This window comes from Acanthisitta chloris, unplaced genomic scaffold, assembly GCF_000695815.1.
Source record: "Acanthisitta chloris isolate BGI_N310 unplaced genomic scaffold, ASM69581v1 scaffold3927, whole genome shotgun sequence".
NCBI lineage: Eukaryota > Metazoa > Chordata > Aves > Passeriformes > Acanthisittidae > Acanthisitta > Acanthisitta chloris.
The window spans coordinates 1226-25596 of record NW_008684147.1 but is presented as its reverse complement, the minus strand read 5'-3'; the positions used below and the strand labels follow the sequence as shown (position 1 = coordinate 25596).

At 39.2% G+C, this 24371-nt stretch overlaps 1 protein-coding gene across 1 annotated transcript in view; it reads right to left on the bottom strand.

Annotated features, from left to right (window-relative positions):
* Positions 1–23167, bottom strand: part of COL14A1 (collagen, type XIV, alpha 1) — a 112936-nt gene extending 89769 nt beyond the window's left edge. Inside the window, exons 1-4 of the mRNA XM_009079201.1 lie at positions 23080–23167; positions 17313–17429; positions 16114–16257; positions 12905–12991 (exon numbers count right to left, since the gene is read on the bottom strand). Of these exons, the coding sequence (XP_009077449.1) occupies positions 12905–12991; positions 16114–16257; positions 17313–17429; positions 23080–23167 (436 nt within the window). The remainder of the gene's footprint in view (positions 1–12904; positions 12992–16113; positions 16258–17312; positions 17430–23079) is intronic.
* Positions 23168–24371: the final 1204 nt, after the last annotated feature.

The following is a 24371-nucleotide window of genomic DNA, read 5'->3' as shown; positions in this document are numbered from 1 at the left end:
TAACTAAACCCATGTACTCCCAACACACAAACACATAGGTGATCATCATCCTGATGCCTGAAATGTTGTGTGAGGACAACCACATAAAAAGGATCTTCCTATATTTTTTTCCAAAGAAATAAATGTTCAATGCTCAATAAATAATTTCTCAGTTGTTCTTGCATAATTTTTTCAACAAATATTCACTGTTGCATAATTACATTCTATTAAATCCGTTTTAGAGTTTCCCTCCCACCGCCTGCTTCCTATTTCCAGATTAAAGAACTAAGAAGAGTTGCAAGGCTGGCAAGGCACCTGTGATTCTGTCGAAACAAAACACAAGCTTCTGAGTATAATTTTCATGTTTTAAGGCACAGCTGCCCCATCACAATCAATAAAAGTATCTCAACCAACCTCAAACAGATGCATCATTATTGCTTGTACTTACTGCTTTACTACTACTTCCTGGAGGACAAAAAGCCACTAAACATTATGAAGCTCCAAAGGCAGAAACATCTACCACACCCCTATGTATTGAGCTAAATTTGGATGTTGAGTTTGAAAGATCTTGACAGTTTGGAGAGGCATATGAGATGACATATGAGTTGTATGTCACAGACCACAGGAGCTATCATCCCTGAGCTCACAATTCAGTTTTCCCTTCCTTTATTATAGTTACTAGAAAGATCAGTGCAGAAGACCATAATTTTCACCACATAAACAAATCCAAACCAAACAAAACCCCACTGAGACTAGCATTTACTTCTGATACAGCTGTCTGCACTACTATGCAGCTCTAATTCTGCTAACTTTCCTGCATACAAGGAAACCAAATATGCTCAGGCATCAAGCTGGTGCTCCACAGAAGCTCCTTTGAGCATTCCAGGAGAGCAGAGGACAAGAATACTATGGTCCTACTTACTGGGGAATAATGAGCCAAAGAGACACACACCAAATCCAGCAGTCAGATAAGCAAACAGGACTCCCTTGTTACATCCAGACTAGTACGATAGCACAGCTAGCCAGACAGGTGAGAACACCTTTGAGGCAGAAAACATGGTCTCCTAAGCCAGATAAGTTCTGTTTCAGCTACTACCTAGCACCTTTTTCGCCAAGGAGCATATCTCAGCTGTAACACCACAGCTTACTCAGCACACAGGGCACCAGGCAAAACTTGCTGACCATGAGACAGCCCAGAATCAAAGTCCTGCATCAGCAGACCCAGAACAGACATGAAGACCTAGAATTTTTCAATGAGGGTGGAAAAGACCCTGAAATCATCTCTCCTCAGTACAAGCTCATGCTTGATGTTGATCAACAGTGCTGGCATCAGACGAATGAGCCAGACTATGAAACAAGACCCACCCTCACAGAGTAAGGAATAGCCTGTAAAGGGAACTTGTACTGTAGACAACTGATAAACAAAAGATTCAGCACCTTCAGCATTCAAGACAAGTCCATCTCAGGGATCATCACCCCTGAAAAGTGATACCAAAACATTAACCTTTATCTTCCATTTTGCTGACCAGAGCATAAAGCAATGGAGCTTGTTCATCATGGCATGCAAATCCATGATGAGTTTGCTCATGAACACATCAATCCTTTATGATCACAGCTTTCTAACAAGGGGTTCTTGGTCTTGCACTTCAGTATTTATTAATGTATCTGTTTCCTACCACCTCCCTAAAGTTGTTTGTTTTTGGGGTTTTTTTTTGTTCTTCCTTCAAGGTTGACACACAAATTAAAAAAACTGACCAGAGTTTCAACCTGTTACTATGTAGCCTCAGTTTCAAAGATGAGGTAGTGTCTTCTATAAATGACAAGCATCACTAATGATATACTGAGATGTTTGCCTAGAACATACATAGTCATGTGCAAGCCTATAGACTTCAAATTATGAGAATTTGTGCTGCCAGATGATGAATAACTGGTAAGGAGTCTCTCAGCATAGTAGTAATGAAAGTGTTTCAATAATGAAACATGTCAACACAGACCTTGAATCTGACTTAAGAGTCTCTTGCTTCCAGCAGAACCCAGCCATGCCAGTTCCCTGAGGACTAGATGGATGCTCAAGAGCTAATGACTTGAAGAGATGAAAAGCAGACTGAAGAGAATGAAAGATCATTCATTCATCTGAGCTTCTATTAATCCATCATTTGAGAATGTGAATAGCAGTCTCCCACTTCAATTAAGAATAGACTGCGCACAAAAAAAAAGGTCAATGCCTTAGAGAAAGCTACCAAAGAAAAAGAGCCCAGACAGGTTTTCAGTTGGTAATGGTTCAGATTTACCAAGCATTATATGTATTTACCGCACAGAGATATGAAGAGAAACATAACTCAGGGGTTATGAACATGAGGATAAGCATCTTTTAACTCAAGTGTTATGAACCTGAGTAGTTCTGATATGAGGAGCTGCATCACTTTGCGACAAAAATGGAACTTGCACTTAGGTCCAAGACAGGCTACTATGAGAAAGTAGAAAGAGAGCTATGAAGTTGCTTTCTTCTTCCAAACTACAGATTCTCTAGATATCTGTCAACACTGTGTCTACTCTTCAATGAAGCAGATGCACTCAAGGAGAGTTCCTAAAGAGGGACAGGAGGGGACACTGTGGATTACAGAAAGGCTGTCTTTCCAATCTCCAGCTTCTGCCTGGCCTGGAACACTTATGAGAGGTAATACACAACCAGAACCATTCATTTGATGTTAGCATATTGACACATGGAAAAAAGAAGTTCCTCCTACAGAAAGGAGGAGCCAGGAGCTAAGTGGAATCCCTGGGTAAGAATGGAGACTGGCCATCATTTCTAATGCCAAGCTTTCTATTTTTGGGACAAAGCAAGGGTTTGTCATTTGGCATATACAAATTGAAGAAGACATCCAGCAACCTCCAAATTAATATTCAAATGAGGCTAAAGTAAATAAATAAAATTCATCACAATTTTACAGATATCCAGAATAGACAAGGCTGTTAAGAAATGCCTAAGAGACCTTTCTTATGTTAAAATTAACCCCTTGTTCCCAATCTCTCTCTCCGTTCCTCTCTCTTCCCTGATGTCACTTCATCAGGGGTTCCTTCTGTCAAGTCCAAAGTGCACTATTCAAAGCAATTCCAGCCTTCATAGTCACTTTTGGGTCTTCAGTTTCAAGCTTGTTTTCTCTCAAGAATACATTTATCTCTTATTCAGATGATTTCAGCACACTTGCAAGAAAACTATTGGCTATTTCGTTTGGCCAGATGGCAGATGTAAACGCTTCAACCTCTTAAGTGCAGCTTGCTTTGTTTTCTCCAAAGCAACTATCAAATTATGGCAAAGGAAAAGCTCTTAAGAATTCTGACCATGTCAGTGCTGATACTTCCTATCACATTTTTCAGTTGTGGGAGGCAGGGAAGGAGTCTGCCAAATTACCCTGTCCAGGTCCATGGAAGTATTGCCATTGCAGAAGGAAATGCAAGTTGTAAGTAGTTGTCACAGGACACAAAAGCTCTTTCCTCCAGAGAAATTCTTATGACAAATTCCTGGAATGAGTATTGATCATCCACGGAATAATGAGCTAAACTTTCTGGACAGTAAAAGGGGGTTTACCCAAGAGTTTCCTGGCAACGGATTCCTCCCATAAGTCCTTCAGTGACTAACAGGAAATTTTTAATATACAAAGCTCTGAATGGCAGCTCACAGGTTTATAGACTATACTGGAAACTTAAAGGATGACTGTGATCGAATTCTACTTTCTGAGAAGCACAGAAACCTACACAGCTTGGATGCAGTATCCTATGCTCATATATCAAAGAAAGCAATAGCATATGCTGACAAGTCTACTTCATCTCATGTTTTGAACAGATATACACATCACCTGAACTTGAAATAGAAGATAACATCCATAAGGAGTCACACAGAAGAATGGAAAACCATCACAATTGGCACAAGTTAAAAAACAGACACTGTCAAAATAAACCCATGTTCTGCCAACCTAACGTGGATGAGGGCCTACTGACAGGATTGCTGGTCAGGTTCTTTATGGAGTCCAGTGCAGAGATGTTTTAGCACACGTCAAGATGGTGATCTGACCAGCAGTGAGATCACTGACACACCAGGCTGGCTGCAAGCATTTAAGCAAGAATCCTACTGGCAAAGATCAGATGGTCAGGTGCTGTTTTCACTAGTGAAAGCTGGCATAGGAGACACCATGGATTCTCTGCTTAGATTAAGGTTGGGCTGAACAAAGCCAAGTAAATCCAAAGACAAAGTGAGAGAGTCTGAAACCAAAATTAGGTCTAGAAAATTATTTCTGGCCTAAGCAGCCTCAGAGTGGTCAGAAGAGTGTGGTGAGGGAAACATAATTATAAATGTTTGCCAAAGCTTTGTGGTGGTCCAAAACATTCTCAGAATGCTGCAGCATGGTCCAAGCATTACCCTGTCTCCTCAAGGGAGGCATGGGGATCTGAGACATGGTCTGCTCATGGTTCAGACTGGTGGGGGTTACTGCTTAGGAGGTAAGGAGTAACTGGGGATTGCACAAGATCTAGTATGACATGTTTAGGGGAGGAGCCAAAAGCATTGAAAAGGAGGGATCAAGGGAGTTTTTGGAGGAACAAGCATGGGAAAATAGGAAGATAAAGGGATCAAAGGGGCCAGTTCCATTTACACAAGTGGCTGGTTAGTACTTGCTTGGCCAACCCTGTGCTTGATCGCCCTAGACCTATTGGAACCATATGCTGTTTTGGTACCAGTTGGAGCTTAGGTAACCCTGCATAATTCTACTGGGCTAAATGGTTCAGTGGTCCCAACAAGACAAAAAAAAAATTGTATTGAGTGGAAGAGCCAAATACTTTCCAACAAACTTTGCTATTACCCTCAGATTACAGAAGCAGATTAATGTGCAAGGGCTGGGAAGACAAGGACTGTTTAAGAATATCAGAATGGCACTGGGGGAAAACACCCACACAGCATAGTTACAATTTCTTTCTTCTGCTGCTCATAATCAAGAGCTAAAATGTCCTCCAGAAAGCTCAAGCTAGCAAGTCAAATTATAGGTTGTGTAAAGACATATTTAATGAGTTCCATAGCCTAGAAGTTCAGCAAGTAATAAAAAAAAATTTAAAAATGTCATGACTAAACCCAACATTTGCAGTTACGTTAGCCAGGATGAAGTGAGTAAAACTGTGAAACACTGCCAATGGAGCAGAAGTTCAGAAAGTATTCATTCCTGTGGCTTAGTCAAATACCTCATAGCACTCATTTCACACTGTCGAGTAATACTTACTGAAGCGTCTGAAATTAACTAAACACACAAGTTAATAAATTAGATAATTAGTCTCTTCTGCTGAATAGTGTTTTAATATATCCCTCTGCGGGTTTTTCTTACTCTGGTTAAATAGTACCATTCAACAGCTACAAAGTGAATGTCAAAGCTTATTTGCACTGAAGTCAATAGGAGTGTCAGAAGAAGAAAGAAAATCAGTGTTACGTTTCCTGTACCTCTCATTTCTATCACTATCCAAAGACTGATTCAACCTCACTGCAAAAATTATTATAATAGAAACCTGAGACACATATACCAAGGCATTTTGAGGAATGACATAACTTTGCATTATCTGATAATGTGCATAGAACTGGAAGAAAAATACATTCTGGATAAAAAAATAATTCAGAAACACATTGAAGTATTGCAGAAATAATGTAAGTAATAGCATCGCTGATAATGTACAATACATTAGGAAGACAAAAAAATTCAAAAACTATCCCACCACAAAACAAAATAACTTTGAATATGTCTACACAGTTTTTGCAGGCAGCTGAGGACTCCACCTATTCTCTAGACACAGGTCAGGAAGCTAAAAGTTATGATCACAACAAAAACTACAAAAGATCCAGCACCAAAGAGATACTGTTTTTGCAAGATTCAGAGCACTGGCAGGTCACACACATCTAAAAGAAACTGCAGAAATACTTACCCCTACTTAACAGGTAACTATCACATGACAGACATCTTCAGCTCTCTTTCCAGGACAGTTTATGGTACTAAACACTGAAAGTGCTAAAAACTTGAAATTTAGTACAATATAACCAAGATCTCTTCTCTGTGCAGCACTGAGTAGTAAGGAAAACAAAGAGGAGAGTGAGACCAGCACGTGTCAGAGGGAACTCTATGTGAGCAGCCATTCTTCATGATGTTTGTAACTTGTATGTGTATATATCTGTATGCACAATAACAATAATAATATCACTAATAATGCTAAATTCACTAAAGGTCACTAATAGCATTCAGTTCTTTCAAAGGAAGCACTTGGTTATCCTTACAGGCAATTTTTACCTCTCCCTCAAAAACTTTTATATTTAAATTAATATACAAATGCAGGAATATCAATCAAGACACATGAAGTCACTATTCACTGATTTTACCATTAGTTTAGGTTACATTACCTACATACAGATATGTAACCTGGCTTCTGCACCCTTCTGTTACACTTTGCGGCAGCTAAGGTCTGGCATGACACAGTTCATTATACAGAGCCTCTGCTTTTCTCTCTCTAAGGCCCACTATGATTTCTACATTATTTTTCACTCACACAGTGTGCAAGTTTTTGCTGTCCTTTCTATACCCACTACCCAAGAGTTTAGCAATAAGTTTTCTTTCCTAAACTTCTACCTGCTTGTCTCAGCCTTCCAACAAACTCAAACTTAGCTTTTATTGTCAATTGATTTTAGAGATTCCTCTACTCTCCATTTGGGCAGAGAACTGAGGGGCAACACCAGTTTCTCAGATTTTCCAGTTGGCTCCACATCAGCCCACAGAGCTCAGGTAATGTTCTGCCAGTTTGCCTCCGGGAATGTGGTAATGGTGACTTCAACAAAAAGAATGACCTAAGGGATTTTGAAAGCTGCAGTTCTCCCATGTTTTTAACTCCACCACACATCACTGGATTTTCATAGGAATCAGTGGAAAAAACCCACACCTGCCCTTAATGAACTTGCTTCAGGGATGAAATGCAATATTCATTTGGGAAGATTGGACTCACCACCATGTTCTGTGCAGTGAAGATCGCTCACCTTCCAAACAAGTCATACTTACTGTATCAATATATTACATGCACTTTACAATGAGAAAGTAACTGTATCATTGTGATACATAAATCACAATCTTTTATGGGAGCTTATTTCTCATTGTTTTAACAGTCTACAGTCTGTATAAGACTCATCCTGTAAACACCTGATTCAGAAGAGAAATTTGGTCCTTACATGCCCTATGCTATCCCAAATCAAGATGATTTGAGACTTGCGTAAGAGAATTTCCCAAATTTCCTTTAACCTTTCCAAGGTTAAAGACTGTGTAAATGCTTTACTGCTGGCAAAGCACTAATAAAGCACCTCTGGTATTGGGTGTTTGAACCCAGGTTTGGCAGGTGGAAGGCTGCAGGGGAACCCTTTTTGAGAAGAGGCCATCCATGGACAGATGATGGCACCTCTGGGAAAACATATAAGAAACATAATAAAATTCCAAGCAAAGAGAGTATGAGGGGGGAAAAAAGAGTGAGAAACAGCATAGGGAACCCCAAGGTTGGAGGAGGGAGTGCTCCATGGCAGAGCAGATATTCCCTGGAGCCTGTGGATGACATGTACTGGAGAAGGAAGGTACGAGAAAAAGGAATGGCAGAGAGAAACCACTACATCCTGATATTAACCCCTCAACACCCCATCTGCACCGCTCGCTTCCTCTCTGAAGGGACTTGGACTGAGTGTAACTTGTAGTGATAACAAGGGAGGAGGAGAGAAGTCTGGGAGGAGGTCAATCTGAGCCTGGGAAAACAGGGAGGAAAACTGCTGTTTTAATGTTTGAGGTTTGTTTTTTCCCCGCTATCCACATTACCAATTCTAAACTGGCAATAAACTAAGTAAATCTTTCCCCACTTGATTCCATTTACCAACCATGGTATTTGATAAGCAGTCTCCCTGTCTTTATCTCAACTCATGAACTTTTTAATTCATGTTCTTCCTCTTTTCTCTCCCATCATCCTGGGGAGAGGATTAAGCAATCAGCTAGGTGGGAGTTCAGCTGCTAGCCTAGGCTCACCCACAACACCTTTCAGCTAAAAACCCCCAAAACCAAATCAACAAGCAAGAAGATAAAACAAGCCCTCAGTGTTTTATTGTTTTTAGTGAAATGGGAGGCTATAACCATTTGAGATACACAGAGAAATACTCTGCAAAGAAAAGACAGAGTTGCATATTTGCCACAGGATATAGTCAAAACACCATGATTCTCCCCTCCCCGAAGGGATTTGATTAGAGAATCACTCATAGAAGCTCTCTGAGAAACTGTAAAACATCTGAGAAGGCACAGAATGTATTAACCCCTGTCACTGTACAGAAAGGAGCTTTGTACATGAGGGAGTTGGGAAAGTGCCAGGGTACAAGTACTCAAATATCAGTGCGTGCTGAAAGAAGCTTCATCTGTGAGCTTTTTCTCAAAAGAGAAAAGGCTTCTGACATTATTAACATGAGTGTGCACAGCAGTGATAAATCACTAAGCTGAAAAATGACAGGTTCTGAAAAATGTAGAAAGGAGATTCAAGACTTGAAAGTGTTTGTGCAAGAGAACTACAGAAAGCTTCTGGAAATCAAATATAAAGTGTACATTTGATCAATGAGTGCTAGACATTAAGCCTGAATTAATTTGGCACCATAACATTACTGGATATACACCAGAGGTTTGCTTGAGATAAGAGCATAGTACTTAGAGCAGGACAGAAAGGAGTAAATCTTTTCAAACTACTGGAATGGGTATGACAGAATAGATGGAAAATTTTCATCTGAGTTACTGAAGCTGCTGGAAAAATTACTAGCAAACCATACAACCCACTGACACAATTCCATAAAGACAGAACAAAACGCTAATACAATGAAATTTAAGGACGGAAGAAGGTAGATTTGCAAGTTTAGGAGAAGGCATTCACACAGCCCAGCACTGCTTAGAGCCTCAGACAGTGGGTAGTTGAATAGTGGAGAGTACTGAGGAACCAGTCCTCCAAGCCACAGATGAAAAGAAGAGCAAGATGCTTTGGAACCATGTAGAATGAAGGGTATATATATCCATCTTGTATTTCTTAGGAAAGAGCTAGTTTCTAGGATCAGAAGGGTTATGATGAAATCTTTGTCCAATTGCAAGTGAAGTTTCTTAGATTTTTTTGTGTGACCCTGAAGAAAGTATATTATCTAGGTATTTATAAACAACAAGTTTCCTTGATTATGTGCCTCTTGTGCCTTTCAGAAGAATCAGCAACATACATGAGTTATCATAATGCACAAGACAGACCTTGTATTATTGACAGAGTTTACATGCATTTTCATACACATTGACATTGTGTGTGCTTTATTATGATTGATTACTATTATTCCAAAACAAGGATTTCAGATTTTCTGGCCTACTAAATGCCAAACCTGTCCTAATATTCACACTGGAAAATTTTGTCAGACAGTTCTCCATATGCAGGAGAATGACTAATGACCTTTGTCTTTCTAAGGTTTGCAAAGACACTCTAGTTTCTTCATATATAAGCATCCTTCTGTAGCAAGTGGAGCAGATGTTCGCAGAAGGCACCACCTTACATCAAAACTTGACTTTGACAAAAGGTAAAATACATTTCTGCTACTCTTTCACTCAAGACAAGCAGAAGCCACAACCACTGACAATCGCAATCTGGACAATTGTTGTTTTCAATTTCTTTCATGGGCAAAGATTGCTCTTGTTTCAGGTAAGATATTATTCTACCTAACTCAACCTGGCCACTGTTGCAAAGATGTAAAAAAAACATTTGTACAAATACATTAATAACACCCTCAGTAAGTTCACAGACAACACCACGCTGGGTTGGAGTGTCGATCTGTTGGAGGGTAGAAAGGGTCTGCAGAGGGATCTGCACAGGCTGGATCAGTGGGCCGAGGCCAATTGTGTGAGGTTAAAGAAGGCCAAATGTGGGTCCTGCACTTGGATCACAACCATCCCATGCAGAGTTTCAGGCTTGGGGATGAGTGTATGAAAAGCTTTCTGTCAGAAAAGGACCTGGGGGTGCTGGTCAACAGCAGCTGAACATGAGCCAGGTGGGCAAGAAGGACAATGGCATTCTGTCTTGTATCAGAAATAGTGTGGCCAGCAGGACCAAGGCTGTAATTCTGCCCCTGTACTTGGCACTGGTGATGCCACACCTCAAGTACTGGGTTCAGTTTTGGGCCCCTCACTACAAGAAGGACATTGAAGCGCTAGACAGTGTCCAGAGAAGGGCAAAGCAGCTGCTGAAGGGCCTGGAGCACAAGTCTTATGAGGAATGGCTGAGGCAGCTGGGAGTACTTATCCTGGAGAAAATGAGGCTCAGGGAAGACATTATCATTCTCTACAACTACCTGAAATGAGGTTGTAGACAGGTGGATGTTAGTCTGTTCTCTCAGGTAACTAGCAACTGGACAAGGGGAAATGGCCTCAAGTTGCACAAGGGGAGGTTCAGGTTGATATTATGAAAAATTTCTTCATGGAAAGAGAGATTAAGCATTGGAACAGGCTCCCCAGGAAAGAAGTGCAGTCACCATCCCTGGAAGCATTCAAAAAACGAATGGAAGTGGCACTTCATGAGATGGTTTAGTGGCCATGGTGGTATTAGGTCAAAGGTTGAATTTGATGATCTTGAAGGTCTTTTCCAAGCTTAATGATTCTAACAATTTCTTTTGTACTGTTAATTCCCAGGGTCTTACCAACTTGATCAAGGATATAAACAGAGCCACAGAATGTTTCAGGATTGCTATTAAATCTAAAAGATTTAGCCATACACTAAATTGTTATGAAACCAATTGACTGCTGACCTCAATTCATTTGGTTGTACTCAAATAATTTCCTGTCAAACATCTGCAGAGGATCAAGTTATTATTCATGGTTTTGCCATAAAATTGCACTTATTTCTTTAATCCATTTCTTTCACAGACTCTTCCTTATTTCTTTGCTCTGATTTCAATTTGAGGTGGAATGGTCTTTATATATTAAACCAGGAAAGTTTTGATACCATTACTCTGTGTATCAATTCTGAGTCCCTTTCTACCCAAGTGATACATTTTTGGCTGATGCTGTTATTTTTGCATAATGTTTTCATTTGGAATCTCACCCTACTCCCACTGAAGTCACTCAGTTGGAATCTCCATCACTTTGAATAATCATTATACTGTGCAAAGCGAAGAAATATGCAATCGTTAGACTGTAGGAAAAAGGTCTATTACTTTACAATAAATTGGTAATAGGGCAAAACAAATTCAATAATTCATGAAAATTAACATAATGGTTTTTATTTTTAGTCAGGTTTGCTGATAGAAAAGTTTGTAGTTTTGCCTTTGTTTCAAATGTATGCCCCCGTTTTCCAGTAAAACCTGCTACAGTAAGTCTAAGGCAGTAGCTATTCACAAATGCTGGACTGAGATGCATTTCACTCTGATACAAACAGCTCTCACAGAACTGAGCAGAAAATTGTGCAGGGAGAAGGAAAGTACTGAGCTAAGGACTTCACAAGTAAACAAGAATCCTAAAAAGGAAGAAACTGCAGATCCAATGTCCTCTTGCCAATTGTATTTTTGCCCCTATTCCATGAAAAAGCATAAATCCTCTCCCACAGTCTGGCAGACACTTTCCTCTGTCTGCCTTTAATCAACATTTTCCTATTACAGGCCCAGTTTTCCCTCCTTCAACTTTTATCACTTGCCCTTCATTAAGAAAGCAAATCACATTTTCCTTCTTTAGTTCTCTCATTTCTTCCAACTCAGTATTCCTCTAGACATAATGTAGGAAAGATCACCTATCCACTACCCCATCATGTACTAGCAGGTATAGCTTGTTTCTTTAAGTGTTGGAAACGCTGGCTAACATTTTTGCCGATGCACCCAATGGGATGAATTCAAGGGTGCTTTGACTTCAGAAATGCTGTATGGAAACAAACTTGCATAGTGTTAATAAATACAACATGACACAAGTATGCATGGTAAGAATAAAAACCTACTCAAGTGAGAAAAATTTGCATGGGCTTCAAGGAGATTTGGGTGAGGCCTTTGATACTTGCATTACTAGAGACAGAGCTAAAAGGGACAGGGGAAATAGGATCCTTGAAACTGTCCTGTTTATTCACAGAGAGATTATTTAAGGTCATACCAAGCTCTTCTCGTCTGTGCTTGTTCTGTACATCATAAATAACTACTGAAGGGAATAATTACTGTTGGGGTTACTTCATAAAGAAGATGCTATTTGAATTTTAGAATAACAGGAAACAGAGTTGTATATTAAGCTTGAAATAGATTTTAGTGTCCATATTAGATGAACTTTTCATGGCAAGCAATATCACATTTCACCAGAAGATTGGATCCCTTGCAACTGGACAAAATTAACTCTTTTTTCCCCCCCCCAAATATTTCTAATGTTTTCATATCTATGACCCACATTAGGACAGAATGATCAAGTTATTATGTGCCTCTTTATACAATAGTATCAATTAGACTTTAAGTGGGAATTAATAGTGTAAATCTGCCTTACAGTCAAGATGATATGAAGTTATTATGATGTATACACACACACACACACCCCTCTTCCACTACTCAAAGTACACCCAGTGTGGATTACAGGCAACATGATTTTTTAATCATTTTTGTCTATTTGTGGTGATAGTTAATACTCACTGTATAAAGTGGTAAAGCAAAACACAGAACTAAAAGCAATACCTCTGTTGTAGCAACTCTCCAATCCTCCTGCAAACACTGATTTTTCCCTTCTGTTTAGTTTAACCCTGGGAACCAGATTTAAAGAACTGACTTATAGAAAATCTCTACAATTGGCCAAGTTAAACAAAGAAGCTGATTATTTTCAGAATATCACATAAGTCATACGTGTTATGATCTGACCTTCTGGAGCTGGTTTACTCGCATTTGTTTTTTCTGGATCCTTCACCTTGGATTTACTTGTTTCTTTTCTTCTCTCTATATCTTTAACTGAAAAGTAAGGGGAGAAAAATAGTCAAACTAGAAACAATGCCGTTAAAAGCATGTCATTTTCTTTGTCCAGATAAAGTAGTTGCATGCAACATCTTAAGATAACTAGTGACTGTTTCTTGGTTTTGGGGGGGGTTTAATAGATCTTTCCCCATTCTATCATTAAAGTTTCCAAAAGTGACTCTCCTCACACAGGAGAGTCCAAATAATGACATCAGCACCTAAGCCCATGCAGACAAGATCCCACACTGGAAATATAGTCCAGAAAATTGGCACAGCCAGCTGGGGCAAGTCCAGCATTGCAGAGTTCCACTCCAAGTCAGTCGACAAATGCACATAACCCAGCTGTTACACTATCCACTTTATGGAATCAGCTTAGATCCCATGCCCATATCTGTGTTCGGGGCATCAAGTACTCCCATGCGTGCAAGGCTGCTCCAAAGCTGAGACTTCAACAGTTTCCTGTCCCACAACTGAGTGGGATACCTCCTTTACTATGTCCCAAACCTCTCACTAGAGACAAGTAGAACCCAGCTTGGTTAGCAATTCCTAATATTACATTAGTAGCAGTATCACTCTGCTAATAGTCTGAAAGTGTCTGGCAAAATCATGACTAAAATCAGGTAATAGGAAAAAATTTCCTTAGAATGCTAATGAGGATCCACACAACAGCTGTATACAATGGCCACAAAGAACTTAAAACAATGAAGTTGAGAATACCTTTCAGAGAAAATAAAATTCTACTCCAATTAAACACTTTAGTTTATGTAGAGTTGGATTATGACCAGCATTCATCCAAGCAGGCACTGAGCCTTAGCCAGGATCAAAGTCTCTCTGTGCTACATCATCCAAAAAGAAAACCACTGTGAGGAGGTGAAAGGAGGTTATCTGTCTCTTGAAACATACAGTACAAAAGAGACAGTAGAAGCATTCTGTTGTACATTAGTAGAACCAAAGTTAAATGATTTCACTAATTTATCCAACAGAATACAGAACACTGGAATCAATCAGGAGTGCTCCAACTTCCAATCCAAAACATAATCACATGACTTAGGTTTTAGGAAGGCAACAAACCATTGTCAAACACTCAAATGTGATCTTCTCAGTGTAATAACCCCTTGCAGATCGTACAACCTTCACACTCCAAGTATAGAGGTAAGAACAGTGGTGAATAAACAACTGAAGATTTGGCTCCTCTTCTTACTAACATTTGTAGCTGTGCTTCCTCTCTGTCTTTAGTGAACAATTGTGAAATGGATTCAAAAGCAAATTCAGGTCCACCAGCCTGATGAGGAGTCAGCTTTTACCAAGGTAGATCTCAGTTATTTGCTGGGTTACAGATAGTGCCACAATGACACCAGGTCTTAGTCCGAAGTCTGGTTTAATCCATAGCTAAAGAAGACTGACTAAAACAAGAGAGGTGAAATAGCCAGAATAACACCACTGACAAAGGATGCTGTTACTTAGCCTTCTAAGAGCATTCCCTTGAGAAAAGGCTATGAGCCAGCTAAGGAGATGTTTGATGGTCTCCTTCAATGCTCATGCTGTTTAGTGGCAGGTTTCCAGAGAAACAGCACAAAAGCCTGAAAACACTCAAAGGAGACAGTTGGTCACATCCTCACAGAGATTTTTGGATTTGGGAACTGTCAAAATTCTAACCACATAGGAAGAAGAGCCAAGAAGACACCAGTCTTGCTCAAATACTGCATATGCAAAAATTTATCTAGTGCATGTTTTTGCATCTCCATTTTCAAAGGAAAAAATATTCCCATGATCTTAGTTAATTACATACTACATACCAGAATAAGAATGCATTAGCACTAGAATAAGAAACTATACCTGGCTAGATAAAGAGAAATACTCTTAAGGACAAAATTTTGTTGCAGGCTTGAGAATTCTTTGCATATCGGTTACAACTCAGCAGCATTTAAAACATACCTCCAGTCTGCTAAACCAGAGGATATTCTCAAAGCTTTTTAAAGGTCTGACCTCTTTTCATCTCAAAAAGTAGTGTCAGAAGGGGAATAAGGCCCTAGAATACAGGATAGCAAAAAGAAGAATTTGTATACATGCTGTATCTGGTTTTGCTCATGTAAGGCATCTTACCATTAAATGAAACTCCAGTCTCATTAAGCACTACATGTTTTCACCTGCAGAGTATACTAAATAGACCACAGTTCCCCATATTTTAAAATCAAGTTGCCAACTTTAGTTTTCCTGAAGAAAAAAGGTCATTTAAAAAACAGCCACACCTAATATTATAGAACTTGGTGTAGCTTTCAGTCAGTTTCTGTCTAATGCTAAAGTCATCTGTGGTTTTGTGGGTTTCCTAACCAGGACAGAATTAGAGATAGTAAACACACAGTTGTAGTGATGAAAAGCTACGAAGACTTTGACACACACCACATGAAGCACTCAGCATATTTTATCTTGCGCTGGTTATAAAGGAGAGGCAGTTTAGCAATGACAGTGGGAAATATTCATTGTCAAGGGAATACAGTAGGCTTTCACTGCTCTCCTGCACTGTCACACTTCGGTCCTTATCAACCAAATCCCCACTGATCATATTGAACAGGTTTAACATGAAAATCAAGATAAATCAGCCAAGACATATATATATCACTATGATACAGACATTCATAGTATGTCTTGATCAGATAAAAAAGTAAATTTGTAAACACATTTGGCAGCTGAAGACCAGTAAGAATTCAGCCTTTCATAGTATTGAACTAGCAACTAGCTGCCAGTTGGCACAGCTATAACAATGTTTTAAGAAAAAGTTGGACTAAAGGACAGAAAACTCTTCAAGTATCAGAATACAGAACTTCCCTTCTTGTTTCCACTCACTGAAGATCTTTCCACAATGGCTAATTTCCTAATGGAATGAGGAAGAAAGGGATACCAATACAATGAAAACAAGATAGCCCAGTGCCAGAACTCCTGTACAATCAATTCAGGCCTCCAGTACTAGTACCAGTTAAAAACCGTGGCTTTTGATTAGCCTTCCACCACAAAAGAAACTGTTTTTACGTTGTCCCCCTTTGTGTCAGACTTGTTTCCATTTCAAAAGTTACATTAAATATCCTATAAATTCTGCATGTCAGGCATAAAGAGGCACATACTTCTGAACTGGCCTTGTGCTGGCTTACTCTCCTTGTCCTCACTGAATGCAATGATCTGAATAGCATAGTTTTGATCTGGAATAAGACCTTGAATAATTGCTTTGGTTGCAGTGTTTTGAAGAATTAATTGATTTGTTTTTCCACCTGTAAGAAAAAAGACCAAAAAACACCACATATAAATACAAAACTTTTACTGTGCTGTAAGAAAAGCAGACAAAGTAATGACTCAAAACTACCTCAAGTTCTACAATGACCCAAGCGTTCTTACTTTTGGAACTATCCATAAAGCCAGGCCAGAGGACATCCCAGAGAAGCAAGAAATCAGGCAGCCTACCCAGAAACATTAAGATAAATCAATCAGCCTTTGTATCTGAGCCTCATGGAACAGCCACGGTGTCCAGCAAAACTATTAATTAAGAAAAAAGGAAACGTGACAAAAAACTGTCAAGTCTGGTAACATCATACCCAATGGCTTTCGCACTGCTCTGTGGTTGGCTGCCAGTTCCAGCCCCACTGTATCCACATCTACTCTTTGCCAACTTCCTTCGGGCCAGGAAATTCTCATGTATAAATACAAATATTAAACATTCCTATGTACACTAACATATAGAGACTATACAAATATGCACAAACATCTATTTTGGCTGCATGCTAAAACTGGATTTACATCTAAATTTAAATGTACAGAAGTAGGACCTCTACAGCCCTATACAGCCACTTTGTTGTCTACCTTTTCAAGTACTCAGGCAAAAAAATGTTTACACATTGTTTTTTTAAATTCTTTTTGATTTTTTCTGGGAAGCTTTCTATGGGGGAAGGCCCAGGGAGGTCAGACTCAAAGCTCTGACTGAAATAGGGCTCCTATGCTTTCCCATGAACACTTCCTAGACTTCCTTGGACCCCACTGAAAGAAAGGCAAAGACAGATGATCAGTGGCAATTCCCAAAGACTTCATATGAAGCATAACTAGCATTCACCCACTTCTGCCAACTTAAGCATTTAATTCCTATATTCTATGCCTATGACCACCCTCTAGTGAAGTCAATCTGTCTCTTCTGTGGACCAGTCAATACTCCATTATCCAATGCCTGCCCGCAGTTTTTTAGACCTGAAGGATGACACTAGCCTTTGACAAGCTTTTCAGCCTTAGGAAGACAGTGCTTTCACCTTAAAAGAGAACTTACAAATTTTAGTTTTACCTGAACTTGGAGTGACAAGAAGCTTATATCCAGTGAATTGCCCTTTGGGGGCTTTCCAAGAGATCTGTACACTGTCAGGACTGACTACGTTATATCTTAGTCTTGTTGGTGGGGACACTGCAAGTTGGGAAAGAAAACAACATTTTAAATTCAAATAAAAAGCAACCACCAGTTTTAAACAAACAAAAATAAACACATATAGAAAGACAACACAAAATTTTAATTATAAAGGATGCAAGTTATTCAAAATATCACATATATCAGTTTATTAGTTTGTAAAATGACATCCCCAGGTGCACTACTTCCCTCAGACATACCTTTTATTTATCTTTTTACAAAAACAAACTAACAACCTAACAGCAGAGGACAGAAAGACAAACAGTGTTAGATGTTAAGACTCAAGTTTAGCAGGCAAAGCTGGTAATAAAAATGCTCTTTGTTAATATATGGGAATTAAAATTGCTCTCCTTGCTTCCACTGACAAGATGCATGACCTAGCCTCCTTTACCTCATATTACCATGGGAATTTCCCCACATTTAATGTCACTCAGGGCCAAATTTTCAAAGCCTTGTGAAGACAGAATAACCAAGAGAAAAGACAGGCATGCACAAGACAGAGGGGAATATCAGCTGCCCAATTTGCAAACCTGGCTTAAGCAGCACGAAGACTTGCAGCTGCAAACACTGCTTCAGTCTCATCAAGACTAGCAGGCATGCACAGACAAGTCAAGATTTCGACAGGGGCAATTTGGATGGTAAGTAAATCTGGCTTCTATTTATATTGTGCCATCGCCTAGGTTTCAAACCAGAGCAGCAGGTGAAACAAAAGTAGGAAATGACTGAGAAAGATGTGACAAATCACTGAAGCAACCCACAGAAGGACAAACGGAAAATCCACCCCACCTTGTTACCACGATAACAGCAACTTCACATCTCTGCACATAAACTAGTTTTTCACAGCTTTGCATCCGTTAGCCCAGTTGAGCTCCACTGATGCTGAACAACACTCTACACAACATTTCTGCTCTGCTTCAGGGACCCACACCTCTTCTTCACAGCAAACAGCTGCAGCAGAGCCGCTAGCAGTGCAGCCTGTGGTGTCTAAGGCTGCCAATAAGGGCAAATCTTCATATATTTGAAAGAGGTTTGGCTCACAGAGAACAAACTGATCTACAGGGAAAGGCAGCCAGGGAAGCTACTCAGAGGCTGAATGACAGAAAGGGCTAGAAAACTTTAACAAATGTCTTCATCAACCTTGCTTACTCCTCCCTCTTCCCACTGCCTCCACAGCCCCCTGAACTTTCTCCTGCATTTTCCAAACCCATGGTGTCTCTGTCACCAGCACCCCTGAATTTTCTGGTAGTATGTCTAAGAATCAAGGGAAATTATCTGAAAGGGGAAAGTGACAATTTCTTTTCCCCAGGACTAAGACAGCTCTTCATTGACTAGGCTCATGTTCCCAGTTTGTTGGTCCATTAGATATAATAAACCAACAGTTCTCATTATATTTCTAAGATTTAAGAATTACAACACGTGGAACAGCTGAGACAATAGGCAGAACATGCTAGCCAGCAGTCTTTGGCCTCTCCATTTGACCTGCTACAGCCAATACAGCTCTGGCACTAGCAGCAGCCAAAGACCTGTCCTGAACCGATTACTTTTTCCTATGTGGTTCTTTTTCCAACAGCTTAGGGGAAGAAAGAAGGAAGGAGACAGGCTGCAGTTTTTTGAGAGTTAGGCAGGGGATGTGTATGTGTATGTGTGTTGAGGGTCTCTGAAATAAAAATCTGGAGGTTTAATACAAGATAGATATTCCTTTGCATCCAGTCTCTCATTCCATAAGTGGCAGTTTTGTCAGACCAAAGGCAGGTGCTGCAGTTCTCTGTCTAGAGGGACTTACCATCAGAACACAGAAAAAGTACATAAGCACCAAGAACAGCTTAGTAAGACCTCTGCATACTCAAAGACTTCAGAGAACAAGTTCAAGAAGAGAGGCAAGGGGACAGAAACCGCAGGCAGCACACCAACTCCACACACAAAGCTGTTCAGACTCTCAGCACTGGGCTCACACATAAACAGTGTATTTCCTCAGTTGCTGGGCACAATCTAGTCAGACCTCATCCTCAGTCTGCCTGTCACCTCCCTGAAGTCTAGAAGAAAGAGGCTGCAAGCAAGAGTGCAAGCAGGAATTGCTGCAAATATGTCAGTTCTTTGAAAATTTGGCCCTTGTATTGCAAAATGTTTTGCTGGACAGGTTTCTGCAAGAACAGTCAGCATGCTATAATTGTAATAAAATAAGATAAACTATGGCAAAGAGTTTTGAAAGCCAAGCAGATGGTAATTATGGATTAGAGCTTTTAATTCATTCTCAAGATTCACTGTGTCTTTGAGCTATACATAAATCAGAATGAATTGGGGTTGAATGAACCAAGGGTGACAAATCATACCTAGAAGTCTGTAAAATATGCAATTCTTTTTACTATTTTTTTGTCTCAGGAATAGCAAATAAACTTTTAAACAATGACTGTATGCAAGTGTGAAAATGGCACAGATTTTATTAGGATTAAGAGGTAAATTTGTATGGGGATTAAGAGGCAGAGCAGAGAGCAACAAAGTAGCACCAAGAATTGACAAAAAAACAATCATGTCTTAGAATTTCAGAATTCATTTTCTCTGCCATCTTCTTCCTTCCCCATCATTCCTTTCCAGCCTACTTTCAACTTGACAGTTTATGAAAGCACTTTCTAACAAAGAAGCATAGTTCTGGCCTAATTGCTATTAGCCATCACCAAACCACGTAGATTTTGGGAGCCCCTAAAATACAATCACAGATCTTACAAGCAAAGAAGGACACAATCACCAAAAGTTTTTTGTTTACTACAGAGTTACAATGTGAAAGACTAGAAAAGTTGTGCCAGAATAGTCTTTACATAACTGGTCAATTTTCACTGGGTACTTTTTGTATCAAAGGTGGCAGTGCAGGGGAAGGGACATGCCCACACAACAATTACCCATAAGAAAATAGTTATTCACTAGACAGATACTCAACTGTGTCTTAGTTGTGCAAAGACTAATGTTCTGGCATAGAAAAGTACACGTAGCTAAGGAAGTTAAAAATCTAACACTTGAACAGACGACAAAATATTGATGGGAATTACTACACATTCACCAACCTGAAGAGGATATCTTTATTTCTTTGGACCTTTATTGTCTGTGGAACAAAATCTCATTTCTTGCAGAAAGGGAAAAAAATTAATCCAAGCTGAGTCAGTTAACTGATCAAAATCAGTAGCCAGAGCTCGTTAAGTGGTTTTACAGGAATGCAAAAGAGAACGGCCATCAGCAACATCAGAGCAGTCACCCAAAAGAAAACTACAGGCAAGTTCAAGGCTTTGGTTTATGCCACCAGATAAATTAGCACTCCAAACATATGACTCTAGTGGACAATTAGGGAAATAATGTTTTCAACTATTCAATATATTAATGGCAAGGAAAAATACCATAAGTTGCCCATGTAGAGTTCACCAAGCCATCCAACAGTCCAAGACCAGATGCTAAATAAACCTTGTGGCTTCCAATTTACTTTTGTCATAAGAATCAAACAAGACAATATGCACTGCAATTACTTAGAAATTACATTAAAAACACATGGAAATTATTGCTACACAAAGAAAAATTTCTATATTTAAATACAGAAGAAAAACTAATAAATCAGTGCACTTTATGAATAAATGAAAAATTCTGAATCATTTTTCTTGCCCAGCACTATTTTCATGTACTGTACAAGAACATAAGTAGACAAACATTTATTTATATATTATACTGAATGAGGAAGAAACAGTAGTGTACAAAGAATAATTGTAGAGTAAAAACTGAATGGCACTATGTGGTTTATAAAGCATTCAGGCAACCAATGAGATAGAGCCATGTAGCTCAATGCAGCTAAGTCCGCAGCTAAAGGAGTAAATTGTAGCTTCAGGCATGTTGGCTTCAGTCTCTCAAACATATTCTCCTTTCCAAGAAGTCATATTACACACCTTTACCTGAGCATCTTTGCCAAAGGAAGGAAACACAAGCTGGAACTAATACCAGCTCTTCCTACACCTTGGCAGAGTGTACAGTTTCTTAAAACAGAGAAAAACACTGGTAGTGCTGTATTAAACTGTAAATAGTTAGCCAGCTGCATGAAGAGCTTACTGCAAGGGGTGGCAACCTTGAGAAAAGAAAGGATTTGAGAACATCTTACTACTTTAAGTGTAGTAAGAGATATTTTTATTCTGTGAACGTGGAATAGAGACTTCATATCACTTCATTCAATAGCATAAGAGTCATGCTGGACCAAGGCAACAGTCCACTTTAACTTAGATTCACACTGCTGACAGCATTCCACAGTTGATGCTCACTGAAAAAGCATATGAACAAGGGAAGTATTGTTCTTTGTTCATCAAGTACACCAACTCTAGCTTCTGCTGGTGTGATTACTGTGGAAAAAAACTCACTGAATTTCATTTCATTGTGTTAATAATTTGAGATTTTTTTCTTCCTTACATAAAACTGATTAAATCAAAGTTTTACAACAATCTTTATCATCACCCTAGTGGGGCAGAGTATCATTTCCCAAGATTAAGTTTGAAAAAATTTCTGGAGATAGATCTGAATCCCCAGTCCTGTTTTGCAAATCTTAACCATATGTATTAGGACTGAATACAGAGAAAGGACTAACCATATGCTTTGTTTCATTGTCTCATTAAGTCACAAACATTCTGGACCTCATTTCTGACCAGAACTGATGTGCTGTACATTGGGAACATATATTTCCTCATTCACCTCACATCATCCACATCAAATATTACAGCTTACATGTTCCTAAGTTCTGGGAGAGGCTTGTAAAACACTCACAGACTCCCAAACATCCAAGATTGTATTGCTTCCCCAGTTCTTGAGTGCCACGCAGGCTGGACAACACTGCTACTTGCATTTACCAGAACTTTCAGAGCCTCAGGTTACCAGTAGTCTCTGAATGTGCTCATGAATAATGCACTATACAAAACACTTGAAAAGAGCCCCAGGATCAAATTCTGCTCCCAGTTATGCCCATGCAGTCTCATATCATAGGGATTACATAAATATAAAGTTGAGAGAAATGTCTTTCTTTAGAAATAATAAAAACTCATTGGCATTCTTCCTCCCTCCTTCCCCAAGCAATAGGATAAATTTTCTCTAGAAGTCAAGCCACTGTCAATACAATCCAACAAGTATGTAAGCTGAACAATCCCAGCAGTATCCTTTAATACTTACAAAGGAGATTTTTTTAAAAGCTGCAGTAGTCTGTGACATTTAACAGATCTGTGCAATATTGAATGTTGTGTTAAAACAGCTACTGTTCCAATGAAGAAAAAAATATATATTCCACACAAGCTTAATATCATAGCTGATCCTTCAAACTTATTACATAGAGTACAGTCACAGCAGTTTCTGATCAGTACTTTCATGTAAGTAAGAGAAAAATTGTTGTGTATATTTCATTCTGAGACACTTGAATTTGCACAAATATTTATACTATTTGAGATACTTGGTTCAAAGAGCACACATGAACATGCAATTCTACATGCCCCTGCTCCCTGAGATCAACAGCAAAACTCCTGCTCCATTTCAGTAGCACTGGATTCACATCCTACTAAGATCAAAGTAACACTTGCATTCAGAATAAGGAATTTTATTTCTGCACATCAGAGTGAAAAGTTCCATCTTCCTATTTATGACTTACCTTGGCCCTGAGCATCACTGATGAAAAAAGCTGTGACAGCTAGAAAAGCCAAGAGGAAACAGCTCTTTGCCTCATACCGACAAAGCATCTTCTTCCCCTCAATACACACAGTATCAACAGGTCTGAAAACACATAGAACAAAAAGACTTATTAAACCTATCAAGATAAGGTATCCACTTTAATGAAAAGTGTAGGCAAAATCTGGATTTCATCTCTTAAAAAAAAAATAGGAATTTACCACAAACATCAGTAGAGCCAAAATTTCCTGGCAGCAGTTTTAGAACCAAAGCATATTTCCTCTGAAAGGGACAAAGAACCCAATTTGGGCTACTCAATAGTTCTGAAAAATTGGCCCATGCAAAAAGAAAACAGCATATTCTTTGCTAGGCATATGCAAGATTGCAAGCAGAGTATGCTATACACAAGAAGGTACAATAGGTATCTCTATACAATCCAGTGTTGCAGCACATTATCAAGACACATGTGGCAAAGAACTCTGAAGCTTGTCAAGAAAAGGCAGAATTTTGTTCTTAAGGAACAGAAGTCCTCCTCTCTGTCCCCTACAGCCTACTCTCTTTTTCCTTTTCCTTTCTTATTCAACTTATTCTGTGTTCTCTGTTGTACTACCTGCACTTACAGTAGGCAATATCATGGTCAAAAACATTCACTCTAATTTAATCAATTAGGAACATCAATACTTTAGAATGCAGCAGTATATGAACATTCAAGGTAGTCCTGGGTGAACTAGGTGGATTACAGGAACCAATTCTGGTGCTGAAGAACAAGTTCCAGAAGGGGCAACTTCTCTGTCCATTGAAGCTAACTTAAAAACATCACCAATTTCGCCATCTGAACTTGGTCTTTAACACTTCCCAGTACAGTTATTCAAGATATATAGAAGCATCTCTCAAGATACATTAACATGTTCCTAAATTCATACTTACAAACACTCATCTATCACTCAACTTCACTGCACTAGTTTTAGTTGATTTTCTGGGCCAGGAAGAAGAATTTTTGCTGCCCTCTCCTGTTAGGATTCTATGGAAGAATCAAATTAAGATAATTAGTAGTAGATGTCTTGCTGTCAAAGAGTTTAGTTGGATAAATTTTGGTTTATGTATTTCAGTGTTGCAGGTCCCTCCCATATACCTCCTGTGTAATTTCTCTAATATCCCCAACATATCATCATTGAATTTGCCTTCCATGTTTTCCTTGTCTTCTGAGGAAGGCACAAAGCAAGTGGTTCAGCTACTACTTAATATAAAAAGCAGACTGAAGTACCTCAACTACTA